The sequence below is a fragment of the Mus caroli genome, chromosome 15 (assembly GCF_900094665.2).
Source record: "Mus caroli chromosome 15, CAROLI_EIJ_v1.1, whole genome shotgun sequence".
Classification (NCBI taxonomy): domain Eukaryota; kingdom Metazoa; phylum Chordata; class Mammalia; order Rodentia; family Muridae; genus Mus; species Mus caroli.
The window spans coordinates 47,899,239-47,914,238 of NC_034584.1; the positions used below are offsets into that span (position 1 = coordinate 47,899,239).

General features: G+C 40.8%; 1 protein-coding gene across 4 annotated transcripts in view; it reads right to left on the bottom strand.

Annotated features, from left to right (window-relative positions):
- Window positions 1-15,000, bottom strand: part of Samd12 (sterile alpha motif domain containing 12) — a 439,438-nt gene that overhangs the window by 198,694 nt on the left and 225,744 nt on the right. For 2 of the 4 annotated variants that reach the window (XM_029469730.1, XM_029469731.1), the window contains exons 4-5: window positions 3,230-3,370; window positions 2,411-2,419 (exon numbers count right to left, since the gene is read on the bottom strand). In XM_029469730.1, coding sequence (XP_029325590.1) covers window positions 2,415-2,419; window positions 3,230-3,370 — 146 coding nt within the window. In that variant the 3' untranslated portion in view covers window positions 2,411-2,414. The remainder of the gene's footprint in view (window positions 1-2,410; window positions 2,420-3,229; window positions 3,371-15,000) is intronic. The other 2 variants (XM_021183955.2, XM_021183956.2) reach the window with 1 other exon arrangement.

A 15,000-nucleotide genomic window follows, 5' to 3' on the forward strand; every position in this document is an offset into this window, starting at 1 on the left:
CCCAAACTCTCTCTCTCTCTCTCTCTCTCTCTCTGTGTGTGTGTGTGTGTGTGTGTGTGTGTTAGAACTGGGATATAGAGACAGGCAAATCTTTAGAGCTCATTGGCCAGCCAACCTAGAGAAGTTAGTGAGCTAGTTCTATGTTGAGTTACACAAACTAAATAGGTAGAGAGTGATAAAAGACATTCTACATCAACTTCTTGTCTCCATATGTGCATGCATGCATACATGTGAACATAGATGCACACATAACATCAAGAGTGATAACTACCTTTAAAAATGGTTCATTTTTTTAAAAATAATACAAATTTAAGTAACAATGCTTTGCTTTTAACTCTGATGGGTTATGATTGACTATGACCTTGACAGAATCTATGATCACATAGGAGGTACATATCTGGGCATGTCTGTGAGGGAACACACTGAGGTTGGCAGGCCATTCATTGTGTGGACTGGTATTCAGGAGTGAATAAATAGGAACTGGGAACTCAACATCAGAATTCATGTCTCTCTCTGAATGTAAAAGTAATGTAACCAGCTGCCCCATAATCCTGCTGCCATACTCACCATTCTATGATGGACAGTTCTACCCTCAAACTGTGAGCTCAAATAAACCCATCTGTCCTTAAGTTGCTTCCATCAGATGTTTTGTCATAGCAGTAAGAATAGTAACTACAGCACAGGAACCTAAGCAGTTAGTGGTATTTATTGTAGCACCTTGATTGGATTATACAATTGACAGCAACAGAAACAAGCTTTGCATTAGAGTAGTGACTTCTTGTTCCTGGCGCTGTGTCTCTTTTGTATAAGCTGGAAGTGTGAACCACTCTCCTCAAGATACAGACCCACAGAATTTTTTAAAAGGCTGAAAAATATCGTGAAATCATTGTACTTATTCAGCATATTATATTGTTGCTGTAGCTTTGTATTTGCAGGTTTGAAGAATCAAATATTTAATATTGAATCACACATCACCCCTGTAGTGAACCTCTATATGATATGCATGCTAAATCAGCCAGCTCCCTTGAGTTGATGGAACATTGATTCTTATTAGAACAAACTTAGACCCCCAAATAATTTAAAGCTTCCCCAGATCTCTTTACATCCTCTATTATCAATCTTCAAACATCTTGTCAGTTTTGTATCTCTTTCTAAGGAAAACAAAACCAAGAAATTATCACTTCAATAACACTATGGATTTAATAAAGGATGTCTCATATAAAGCGATTTTGAACAGTAACATGTAAGGGACAAGCAATAAGAAAGGCAATAAAAATTCAGAGAAAAACACCCACAAGCTAGAGAGAACACTAGTTCCTTCTGAAGGGAATGGCATGAAAGAATAAAGAATGTAGAGTTTTCAAAGGAATAGAAAATGCCAACAGCACAATCAGAAAAGTTGAACTTAGGACCTTCCCAGAACACAGAGAGGTAGAAAGAAGCTTGCTGTGGTAGAGGGTTAGTATGCTCCGTTTAGAACAACCACGTGACTTTACAATAGATTTGGAGAACATGAAAGAGTACAATGAATATAGTTAAGATCACCCACAAGCATATTTCGTAGCGGCAACCATTATGAAAACATGGCATAATCATCTGTACTCCTTTATTCACATATTATATTTGTAAAAATATATAAAATATGTATTGAAAAACTGAGCCATGCTGTAGGTCAACATTTCCATATGGTTTCATCCCATGCCTCACATCTTTTCCATCAATATGTATTCCTTGAAAAAGTTCTTTTAATGCTTGGATTTTGTGGAGTTTAAGCAGAATTATTTGCTGCATTTTTATTCCATTTTAGAAGTAGCAGTGTGAGAGCATTTCTTGTCTTAAATTACATTATCTTTATTTTTAAAAGAAATGTAATGGCGTATCAGCATGTCACATTGAAATTTAAATTACGTAGTATACCCATTCTTCTGACCATACCACAAGGAGTGAGTCTCTGGGAACAAACTTTGAAGAAGCATAGCAAACAGTGGGTACCATTTTTACATCACTCTTTGTATATTTATCCTTCCACAACACTCATCTTTCAGGCACAACATCTTTTCCTCTAGGTCAGTGGTTCCCAGCTTTCCTTATGCTGTGACTCTTTCATACAGCTACTCATGTTGTGATGACCTCCAACCATAAAATTACTTTGTGACTACTTCACAACTGGAATTTGGCTACTGTCATGAACTGTAATGTATTCTGATATGCAGGACAACCAATATGTAATCCCCCAAAGAGCCTCGACCCTCAGGTTGAGAACCGCCGTTCTAGACAACCAGACTATTACTGGGTTAGTCTAAATACAACAACATGAATCTTGGCTGACCCACATTCCTGCAATATGCAAATGCATACCATGACTATATCCGCTTATTGAAAATTACCCAATGCTCTCAAAACCACTTACTTTATCATCCTTTCATTTACAACGATGCATGGTGGGCAACAAAGAAGAAAAAGTACAGTCGATGGAAGTTTATATCTATCAAATTATATGTGTACATAAGTGACATATAGTGGGGCTTCGAATTTTCTTCAAATAAGGACCTTTGTTTTTCTCATCACACTATTATGAGTTAAACATCCATAATAGCCCATATTTAAATTCTCTAGTCTAGATTTTAAATCATTCAATTCTCAAGAAGCTAATAGAGTTTTCAAAATCCCTAAAGTATATGCATGTATTAATTCAGTTAAATGAAGGTACATTTAAAATATTTCTCCTCTGTTGGCCAATGAAAAGCAAAGTAAAAGAATATGTATCAAATCCACATGTCCATCACAGGGGATATTAAGTTTAGAGTTACTTCAATTTTAAGACCTCCTCAGAGTTATTGGTGAGCTGAAGGCAGCCAGGACTATAGTATTCAGCTGTACAGCCTACACACCACATAACTCTGGAGGGAACAATTGGACCCTGACCAGTGTGATTGGTACCCTCTGGGGTTGTACAGTAGACAATCTCTGCAGCTGAAGTTAGCTGCAGTAATTCTATTTGTGTGTCTATTACTTATTTATGCATCTTTCTCTCTGGTGAGCAATAAAAAAGAAAAGTTTTAGAGAGAAGTAGTCTTTAAGGCTACCTACTTTTTTTCTTTTCTTTTAATGAAGGAAACTCTGTTAGGAAACAACAACAAACTTTTCCTGGCTCCCCTCTGTCACAATGATAACGTTTGCTGGTTTCTCCTGTTCCCGTGCACCCACCCACCAGGAAGCAGCAGGGTACCTTGTGTGAGTAACTGCAGATTTCTGACTTCTTCCCGCACTTTCAGCTGGAGCACCTGCTGCAGGATGTGCTGTCGTTGGTTCTCCTGGGCAATCCCCATGCGCTCCAGCTTCTTGTCTGTGAGTCTCAGCAGGGCTCGCCCTGCAGGGGTTTACGAAATGGAGAAAGAGGCAAGTGAGCAACACCCTGGAGAATGACTCCCATCATAGTTTTGCCTAGTCCCCCGAAGGGGGGCGGAAACTTTATAACTAAGTGCAGCTGATTTAGAACAGGGGGACCCCCATGGTCTACGCTGACAGAACTCATGACCTGCACGGAGAAAATGCACCTATGCAAAAAAAAAAAAAAAAAAGAGCCATTTTTATGTAACAGTGGTAATCCTCAGCAGACCCACACGATGAGGTAGGTAAAGTAGCGAACTTGCATATTTGGGTCACCAATTGCAGGTTTCCATGGAAACAATGCTCTTCACTGGGCGATGAGTTTTCTGCCGGCCAGTGGAGCCCTTTATTGACACCCCAGCTGCAGAACTAGATGCTCTCAATATGCTTATGGGAACTCCAGCAAAAATTCTTTTTTTTTTTTTTTTTTTTTTTNTATTGACACCCCAGCTGCAGAACTAGATGCTCTCATAAAGGTTATGAGAATTCCTGCGAAAATTCTTTTTTTTTTTTTTTTTTTTTGTGAGTCACACTTTTAAGGTGCAGTTTTAATCTGCAGTCATATAGTTCTCTTGCTCCAGCTGTGGAAAGCTCTGCTCCTCCCAACATTTACTGAGGTCAAAAGGCCCAAAAGAATAGGGTGAGAGGAAACAAGAGAGGGATGTGATCCAGGAGAGCAAAACCCGGAGTCCTGGTGCCTATGATGCCACTTATCTACATCTTGGCAACTCGGCATGTCTCCATTTCAGGTTTTTTTTTTCCCCTCAGATATTTTTGTTTTTCTTCTACCTTGATTTCTATGCAATTCAAAAATTATGCCCTTCTGGCATTTACCATGAAATAAGTATGCCTCACTCCCAAGGCTTATTACAAGGGAGAGATCCTCTTAAATGCCCACAGCACCATTTTCTCTCTTTCCACAGCCCCTGAATGTCACACCTGCATGTCTGTCATCATTCCTATCATGAGGAAGAGACAGAAGTGGCTGCCTGCGGTCCATGAAAAACGTCTGTGTGTATGCTTTTACATAGACTTTGGAAACTGTTGGGAAGTTCACACCCATGTCTTGGGTGTGTGCTGTTCTTTTCCTATACACCACTCTTCCTTTCTTAATATCCATGCTTTAATCTACATTATAATAGCTCTCTAGCAAACTGTAACTTTACCTCTTTATGAAAAAAAAAAAGAAATGAAACGTTCTATCACTTTTAGCAAAGAAACCAAACAACTAGGAGGTGAAGTTAATGAGCATTTCCATCCAAGGAACAAGACAGTTCAAGAATGTAGCTGATGAGTGGGTTGCCTGTGAATAGACCCAGGTGAACGGAGAGGAGTCAGTGCTAGTCAGTTTTCATCTTCCCTTCCCTTTAGCCCTTGCACACAACACCAGTCAAGGTAAGCTACATGCTGCTATGGTGGTTTAAAATTACCCAGCAAAGCTTACTGGTTTATCCTGAACATTTTTGTTTTGTTGTTTGTTTTTGCTTTTGAGACAGGGTATTACCAAGTAGCCCATGCTTGCCTCAAACTTAAAATACTCCTGCTAAACCCTCTCAAAATACAGAAAATTTGGTAGGCTATAGACTGCCTGGTTTTATTCTGTATGTTGACTTCAAGTTTACTTTCCTTGAACTTGGTGATCTAGATAATCAACACCAAAGTAGAGAAAAGTGCTATGCAGCTCATCTCAGCAATGGAGTGCTTGGCCTACAGGCATTTATTAGCCAGAAGAAATTACATGATCCTTCCTACTCAGAAAAGAGCCTGCTGTATATTGTGACGTGCTATGATTCCCTCCAACATTCTGCCCAGAAATGAGGTGGCGAGGATAGGCAGAAATATTAGATTGAAATATTGATGACATAACCCTCGGCCATTGTCAGGGAGGAAACTCTCTGTCTCTCTGTCTCTGTCTCTGTCTCTGTCTCTCTCTCTCTCTCTCTCTCTGTGGTGACAGTAGTCTATAACTCCTCTAGCATTTATATCTAAAGGAAGAAGCTTCAGACACACAGGTGAGTCTTGGTACTACAAGGTGATCATAGTCACCATGAAAAAGGAACAAGGAAACAAAAGCAGGCTCAAGCCCGTTCCTTCCATTGCCTTCTGTAACAAAATAGAGCAACAACCCTGAAAGATGTTACATTCTCATTTGTTACCTTGCATGGCTAAAGAGGCTTTGCAAAGGGGTGTGAAGCATAAGGACATCAAGGTGAGACAATAGCACATATCACCCAGGCAACCCCTCAAATCTCACTACAATGGTAAAGAGACCAAGAAGGGGGGGGGGATGGTGTCATATGCAAACAGAAGTCAGAATGAAGTGGCCACTAGAGGCTGAGAAATAACTTCTCTTCAACAGATTCCAAAAGTCATTCCACTAACATCTCACTTTGAGTCCCCTGATACCCAGTTTGAATTTCACGCATGTAAGATGATAAATGTGAATAACTTTAAGCTTCTAAGCTTGTTACAGCATCAGTTATCCTCAGGAATGGAATTGACATCATATGAGCGCAAATAAACTAGCACAGGCTCAAGCTTGAAAGAAACAAGCAAACAAACAAACCATAGAGGAGGGAGATGGACCCAGTTTCATCTCATCTCCAGTTGAGGAGAAACTGACAGTTGATGAATTCTGGGCAAAGGAGAGTCAGTTTTCTTTAAGGGTTTGACCACTGCCTGGTAGACAAAACCATGCTCCAGGGGATAACCCCATACCCAGTGGTATTTGGGCAACATAAATGTAATTTAGTGGGTTAATAATGAGAGAGAAAGGACATGAAGTTTGATGGGTAAGTAGATGGGGTGGGTCTGTAGAAGACAGGGGAAGGAGGACATACAAGGTCAAAATACGTTAATGTGAACAAAATACAGTGGTATGCAAGGCAAAAAGGAATGCATGAGACCATTGTTTTTAAAGGCAAAAAGGAATGAATGAGACCATTGTTTTTAAAGGAACTCAAATAGAGAGCGCTATATTTCCTTTCTGTTTACAGTTTCTATGTGGAGGTCATGACGAAGAGCGGAGGAACAGTAATCTTGATTCCTGGGTCTGTCTGTGGAGGTGACACTAGAACCTGGGAGACAGATGAGGGGATAAAAGTGTCAAGGAGGCCAGAGGGATGGCAAACATCACTGCAGCAGTGAGGAGAAGAGAAGACAACAGTAGGATGGTCTGAGGTTCATCTGGGACAGGGTTCCAAAGGGCTTGGCAGGCATGGGAAAGACTGGAGACAGGCCGGATGTGACGTGTGAACAGTTTTGAGCAGAGATGACTTAGGCATCATGCCATGTCTTCTCTGGATATTTCTGGTTTGTAGGAGAAGAGATTGGGGTCTGGGACATGGAGAATAGTCAAAACAGGAAGTGACGGTGCCCTAGAGTCAGCTGTGAGAGCCTGAGTAGGAAGGATTCTGTTTCTATTTTTGGGGCTTAATAATTCCTAGAAGGAGCTCAGAGGAAAGGAGGGCCTCTGTTACCACTCTGGTTTCCAGACGTATCCACAATGGCTGGCGGCCCCTTTTATGGTCAGGAAACTGAGTCATTGCTGTAGAAAAGGATGTACCGGAGGCAGGAAATCATGGTCTGTTCCTGCTAGTCTATCTCCAGCAAACATCTGGGATCTGTAGAGGTAACGAAGCAGGTAGAACTAAAGTAGGGTGACTAAAATGTCCTTGCTTCCCCTAAGAATTCTCATTCCTTCAGTAGTCTCCACAGCACTGAGTCATCAGGTGTAAGGTGAGCTTTGGGATATCACGCTAGGAGATAAACCCAGAAATAAGGGTTTACCTCTGTGATTCAACCTCTACTGATTATCCTGACCAGGTGCTGCCAATGTTGAAAAAATACTCACAGGACCCCTTGACTTGGGCCAGGAAATATTCAGTGAAGATGTCCACACTGCAAAAACTTAAAGGTGGTGTTTTGATAGCAACCTTGAAAAATCTGAGTGTTACTGCAACTGAAACTTCAGTCTGTCGCCAAAGGCATTATTGGGTGTGGCTATCTACCATGGCAATCCTATAAACAAAGGCATGATGGTTAACTTCAAAAGCCAACTTGACTAGACTATGCAATATCCTGATATTTACTTAGTGTTCTGAATGATTCCAGATGATATCGATATTTATTTTAAAATTCCATCTATGTGTACTGTATTTAAACCCTCCATTCCCTCCAGTACCTTCTGTGTACCACTCCCAACTACCAATTCCCTCTCAAATTCATAGCCTTTAAAAAATGATTATTACAAATATATAAGTGTACCATGCTGAGTACACTTTAGTGTACCCCTAGGTATGGGTTTTAGGACTGACCACTTGGTGTTGGGGCTCATCCCTGGGGAAGACTGATTCTTCCTCTCTCTGAAATCATTAATTGACAGTATATCTTCATCTAAGGGTGGGGCCTTCTGAAATTTCACCAGTCAACTGGCATCACTCAGGTTTTATTCAAGCAACTGCATTGCTGAGAGTTCAAGATGCATTTCTCTTGTCATGTAGAGATGAGACAATCTTGTAGCAGATGTTTTGGTCTTTTGCCTCTTGTATTCTTTCCACTGCTTCTTCTATGATGTTCCTTGAGCCTTAGGTCATTGATCCTAGAGGAACACCTACTACTGACACTTTCCTAAACCAGTATAATTCTTCACTGTATTCTTCACACATATCCTTATGCCCACAGAGAAGTGTAGCTCATCAGAGACATTTTGTTTGCAGCAGACGGAGAATATTACAGAAAGCATCAACTGGCTAAAATGCAGAGAGACACTGACCAAGATGTGCTTCCCCAGTTCTTACCCCCCCCCCCCCCCCCACACACAACAGCCTCTCCATTAGGCTCGGAGGCTGATACTTCAAGTGACAGAATGGATAAGGCAGATTGCTTCCTATAATGAGAGCAGCTCTTACCTCTAGGCTCAAATGAGAACATGAGCTTCACAGATATTTTAATTTGGCAATTTCTATAACCGCATGAACCAATTTATTTTATCTGTCTGTCAACCTGTACATACACATGTGAGCACACCACACACACACACACACACACACACACAAACACACACACATACACACACACACACACACACACTTGTCTGTCTCTAGTTCTGTTTCTCCAGAAAACTGTAATAAATTTACCCGTCAGGTTTCCTACACTGGCACATAATAGGACTTACAAATACATATTTTCAGCACTCTTTAAGTAATGTTAAGGTTGATTTCTTTATCCACATCCTGATGACTTCCCATTTCGAGGTCTTTAAATTATTGTTTTCTCTGATATAAAGGACTTGATTGGAAACTGTCAAACAAAACAAACATGAGACGCTGGCCATCGTAGGAGGTGACACATGGTGATGAGCATATGAACACATGCTGTCAAAAAGAACAGAGATAACAGGCTGAAGAGCTGACCTTCCCACAGGTTGAACGCAGATGAGGGCATGGTTCTGGGTTTAGACAGACAACCCATTACCAGCTCAGTTGAGTAAGGGTCAATGGGCAGAAAGGACAAGCGAAGTAAAGGAACAAGTATATAGATTTCTCTGGTTGTTACACCAAATTACCATGACTATGGGGGCTTAACACAACAGAAATTTAACCCATAGAGATATGGAAATGAGAATCTCAACACGAATTTCACTGGGCTAAAACCAACATGCTGTAGGGTCACATGCCCTCTAGAAGCTGACAGGGGGCAATATCTGATCTTCAATATTTTAGCTATGCCAGTGTTTCTTTGCTTGAGGTTACATCACTATAATTTTTGCTGTCACCGATGATATATAAAACCTTTACTTCTCCTTGGATGACATATGTGGTAGTACCACCTTCATGGGCAGGGATAATTGGCTCACATAGAAATCTTTACTCATAGCTGCAAAGACTTTGGCTTAGACGATAAAGACAAGTGCCAAGTATTAGGAACTTCCATCTTTGCAGGTCTCCATTTAGACAACTAAAACTTAAAGGAAATCTAGATCCTTCTGCATATGGCACAGGATTCCACGTTCACATAGAGAGGTGAAGCTTAGTGAAAGTGGCTTCAGGCAAAGACTTAGGTCTGGGTATGTCTCGGATTGTCACGTCCCACTTGATCCTTGGTATCCTTCCACTTCATAGACAATTATGCCAGATACCACCACAGGTTTTAAAGATAACAATTCCATGCTGTAGGTGAATTTGGAAGTGTCAGGGTGGGCTGTAGGTATGGCCTCGCCTTTGTTTCTATAGCAATTTCTCGCTGTCACTTTTCCTGGGAGATGCATTGAATTATAGGGTAGCTTTTCTTCTGAATGATTCTCCAGTTAGACTCCAACAGTGGTCAGTGCTTATTGAGTTAGTTTAAGTAGAATTAGTTCAAATCCACTCTCAGGAAAAGATTATGCTATGTTATATCCTAACCAGCTGTCCCCTGGGTCTAACCTCAGCTCCATTCAGTGTGAACACCAGTGTGGTGACCATATAATCAGCATTCTTTAGACAAACCAGGTGTCCATAACTTCAAAGTGGGAATATTTAGCGCCAAGAAACAAAAAGAAAGTAGAAAATAATAAAATCATGGGGTTATGAGTTAAAACATATAGCTTAATACCTAGGAAAGCATTATCTGAGTCTTAGCTTCCTTCGTTTCAAAACGAGATGGAAAAGCACATTATTCCCTAGACTGCAGCAGTAGAATGGAGTTAGACATATGCATATCCTCAGTAATTCGGAACCGCTGGCATGATGCAAATCCAGTGTCACAGATGCTTTGCTGGCTGCTACCTCTTCACACTCAAGGGACTGCTCCTTCTCATGTGACCGAGATAACAATAGCAAACATTTGCTATGTGTTAAATGCCATCCTAAGAGCTTTACATAGATTATCTCGTTTTCTAATGATTCCGTGAAAGCACATGTTTATCTACGGCTGATTAAGAGCTATGCAACACCTAAAAGCTCTATGTCTTATTAATAAGCTGCAGATCTGAGAAAGGCCATGCTGTCAGCATCCCCTAACTGAGTGCTTCTCACATCCTCCCTTTGGTAGATTGAATAAGAACTAACTGAACCTCACATCCTCCCTGCGGTGGATTGAATAAGAATACCATCTCCCCCTACTCACAAGGCTCTGGCATTTGAATATGTGGTCCCCAGTTGGTGACACAATTTGGGGAATTTTAAGAGGTGTAGCCTTGCTGGAAGAAATATGCCCATCGGAGGTGGGCTTTGAGGTTGCACACCCAAGCACTACTCCCAGTTTGCAATCTATGTTTCTTGCTTGGGGTACAAGATGGAGGTTCTCAGATGGTTCTCCTTTTATACCTGCCTGCATCACTCTTCTCTGACATGATAGTGAAGAACTCTTTTTTCCTCTGGAATGGTAATTCACAAACATACTCTTCTTTCTATAAGTTGCTTTGACCATAGTGTTTTGTCACAAAACCAACAAAGAACCCAATACATTCGCCAAACCTATTTCTGCACGTTCTTGCACAGGGACAGTTTGCTGAGTTGGAGGGTCTGTGAATGGTCACTATCACTGGGGGTTGGGGGTGGGGTAGATGAAGGGGGATCATGAACGGATCATGAACACACCACACCACCATGAAATAGAGAGTGGGGAGGGGGTTGGGTGAGCTTTGACGGCTGTTACTCAACATATTCATCTATTCGTTTCTCAAAGACTATAAGCATATCACAGATTGAACTTCTACAAAGAACTAGAAACACAGTGCTCGCCTACAGTGAGCTAGGACCACAGTGGAAAACATCAATTTTGCCCGAGTGACTGGTTCTTTGTGATCTCATATAAGTGGCACCTAACGGTAATTTAGTGGACTTTGATCAAAATAAAGTGATTAAGTCATTAAGTTGAACAGAAGAGAAGTCAAGGCACAGGAAATAGGCTCTTGGAGCCAGAAAGGAGTTCCTAGAAACTCTACATTGCTGAGAATGTGGAGTAAGGAAGGAAGGCAGGCACATGTGGGTCTTCTGTGCCTTTCAGGTAGCTCTTAAGCTCAGTCTTCCACCTCTCCCAGTAAAAGAGAGCATGATGGTAGAAGAAATGATATTTGTGCAGCCAAGCCCCACTCAAGATTAGCCCCTCCTTTGTTTTTGTCTATATGGCCTCCTTATCTTTGCTCTTTCATATTTTGGGAACTCCTCTTTTTCCTTTGAGGAAACTTCTGAAGATTAAAAACGAATTCCCCTGTAGTATTTTTCAGTTCTCAAGAAAAATATCACTTTCTTACTTATTGTGATTATATTTATTTCCCATTTTCTTCACACAACTTGCCGCATGGCAATCTCTGAGAATATGGGGCTTCCCTGATGTTCTCAGGTCCCTAACAGGATTGTGACTCTATTCTGGCACTAAATAAATGTTTGTTAAATTAATGTTGTGTGGATGTGACCCAGACAGTGCAAATACATAAGTTCCTTACTGGAATAGTCCTCGTTGCTAAGAGGAAAGTTCTCTTTCCTTCTTGGACCATCTCCCAAGGTATAATATAATACTAGATTTTCTGTTAGTGGCTGCCTCTGTTGTCATATGCAGAGAATTGGCTGGGGAATTAAGTCAACAGTGAGCAAAGCTGAGAAAGTAGAAGGGAAATATGAGAGGAGAGGAAGCGGGTGGAGGAGGGAGGAAGCCAGTGTTATTTGATTTCCTGAATGCAGCCTTGCCTGAGGTCAGACACCCTGAGTTTCTCAGTTACAAAAGTCAATATATGATGAGAGAGGAAGCTGGGCTGGCTTAATGGTGAGTGGCAGATGCTACTTCATGTGTCACTGTCAGCTAAACTGTCAGCGAAGTCACTGATTCCGTGATTCCATCTTAAGGAATGATGTCTAGTATAGGGGAGTAAAAAATGATAGGGCTTTGATGTTTTATACAAGTGAGTCACTGGAAAATATTGGCATTTTAATTATTATTCCTTAGAAGGTATTTGAAATTCACCTTAAATTTGAACATATACTTCTGCCTGCTTTACACGCCCTGTCCTCCTCATCCAATTACCCCAGAGGTCACAAACTCAAATGCGTTGATTGTCAGGATAATGCAGTTGTGTGAGGAGAACTGCTCAAAGGGACCATTGAAATTAGTTGGGCTGCACAGTTGGATTTTTCTTTCTCCTGAAACAGGCCATTTTAATCCTTTTTTTTGCTCTGCAAAAGTACAGTTAGAATATGGGTCAACTGGTGCCTCTGCTTCTATTTTAAATTTTGAATAACTGAAAATTCACAAGTTTTATGAAGTCTACCCATTTAAAATTTACCCATGTTTTCCACACTAGCGGAGTCAAACAAATCATGTATATGGGTCACATTTGGCTCAGAGTTGAAGCTTTCAATATCTGACTGTCCATCCCTGTTCTTTTGACATGCCCTTCCTTCTTTCAATGGAAAATAATTCTAGTGGCTTTGCCACTAAGGGACAAAACTAACTGTAGGGATAGGGCTGAGTGCTACTACAGTCTATGCAGACTGTTACATATTAACAGTTCACCAAAACCAAGAGTAGTTAAGGGTCTTTAGGATTTTAAAAATTAATTAAGTCTCTCATATATTACAACCCGCCCATAGTTTTCTGTTTCTACCTCTGTCTCCCACCTCCTCTACCTCCCATTCCTTCTGCCCCATCCATTCTTTCTCTGTTTCCTTTCAAAGCAGGTTAGTCTTCCCAGGGATTTCAATCATCTTTTGGGTCCCTTGTTCTCCTACAAGGTTGCCTTGTTTAGCCTTAATAAGAGGGGATGTCACTAATCTTTTTGTAATTAGATATGCTGTGTTTAGTAGGATTTTTCAAAATACCCTAACAATATTCATCTTAACCCCACAGCCCAATGTCCCTGATTTCTTTAAGGTGACAACAAATCCCTCAGCACAAGCAAGGACTCAAAGGTCAGCCAACCCATTACCTCATTTCCTGGCAAGAAGGCAAGACGAATATGTCTCCTCTCACTTCTAACAGAGCAGAGCCCACTACCTAGCCTGGCCCTTCACAGAGTGAGACCCAGTGTGATTGGCAGTTAATTGCATGTCTTTCTTTGGGCTGAGGAAGAGAAGGGTTAATAGAAAATTGCACTGTGGTTACTGTAAGTAATTTGCTGGACTGATGGGAACTGCACATTGATTTTTTTAACCAGTCTTCGGTGGAAAGCCTGTTTTAGACAGTACATTTTTTGGCTGACTATATTCAGGTGCTGATGATGTTAATAGGAGGGAATTGGAAATGTATTAATTCTCATCTAAAATATCAATTCAGAAAGAAACTACTTATGGTACCTTTTAAACTGAGTAAAAACACAGTCCTGCTATTTTTAGCCTCTTGAAAATTTGAATATTTTTATTTTGCGAATTGCAGACCCAGTTACCAAATCCTCTCCAAAAATTAATTTTTAAAAATTCCTTAAAATATTATTTTGGGGATTTTGTTTTAGTCTCTGAGAAGACTCAGTAATAACTTCTCTTGGACCTCAGAGCATTTTTCTTTTAAAGCAAGGAAGTCTCATACCAACATAATGGAGGTTATAGCTGAAGATTCATGGTGCAATAAATAGCCTTCAAGGCCTTTCTGCTTTTGATGGGTAAACCAAACCCTGCGGTACATTTGCTGTTATTTGTCAGCATTCATCTGCATTGTTGTGGGATTCTTTGTTGATGGAGTGTCACCGGGTGAGTGATGTCTTGCACACTTGGCATGTTTTAAAATTAATTACCAAGAAGCGTGTGGGAAACCTATCGCCTCCTGCTCTATGTTCTACTCACAGTTATGGCTGCAATAGACAAACACATAGCTTTTTTTATACTAAAAAGACAAGGTGCAGGACATGTTGGTTTCAATGCATGAATTAACGTGAAATGGTACCCATGGTCAAAGTCACATTTAAATCCTGGTTGTAAGCTAACTTTGACTTCATTTTAAAATGGAGAGATTTATTTTATCTCACGCTTTTGTTTGCTCATGTTTGTGTGTGTGCAGGTGTACATGTGTGTGCTGGGGTTAATAGAATGTATGCACATACATGCCAATGTCAGAGCACAGCCTCAGTCCTCCCTCACCCCATAGTATAAGGGGAGCTGGGTAAGTAACACCAAAACTATGCCAGACATCTACACAAAGGGACTCTGATGGAGCCCTGGAAACCATTCACAAGAAGCAAGACTGAATCTACTTTTTTAACATGTAAAATATCGAAAAGACATCATGATACATATAGTGCCATTGACCTTTGGGTCTGGGTACTTCTGTGACTTGAAGTGTGGCTATCTTGTGTAGTTTAGGATGCTCTCAGACAAAAATCTCTGGCTTTTTATCTAATATCTTCCCATCTGTGTTAATTTAAAAAAATGTCTCTTAATTCTTGGCAAGTGTCTCATGGAGGACAAAGTTGCCTTTGGTGAGGTACCACTGATCCAGGTGTTTGCTCTGCTCTTAACCAACTGCTTCTTTTTTTTTTTTTTTTTGGTTTTTTTTTTGGTTTTTTGAGACAGGGTTTCTCTGTATAGCCCTGGCTGTCCTGGAACTCACTTTGTAGACCAGGCTGGCCTCGAACTCAGAAATCCGCCTGCCTCTGCCTCCCGAGTGCTGGGATTAAAGGCGTGCGCCACCACGCCCGGCTCC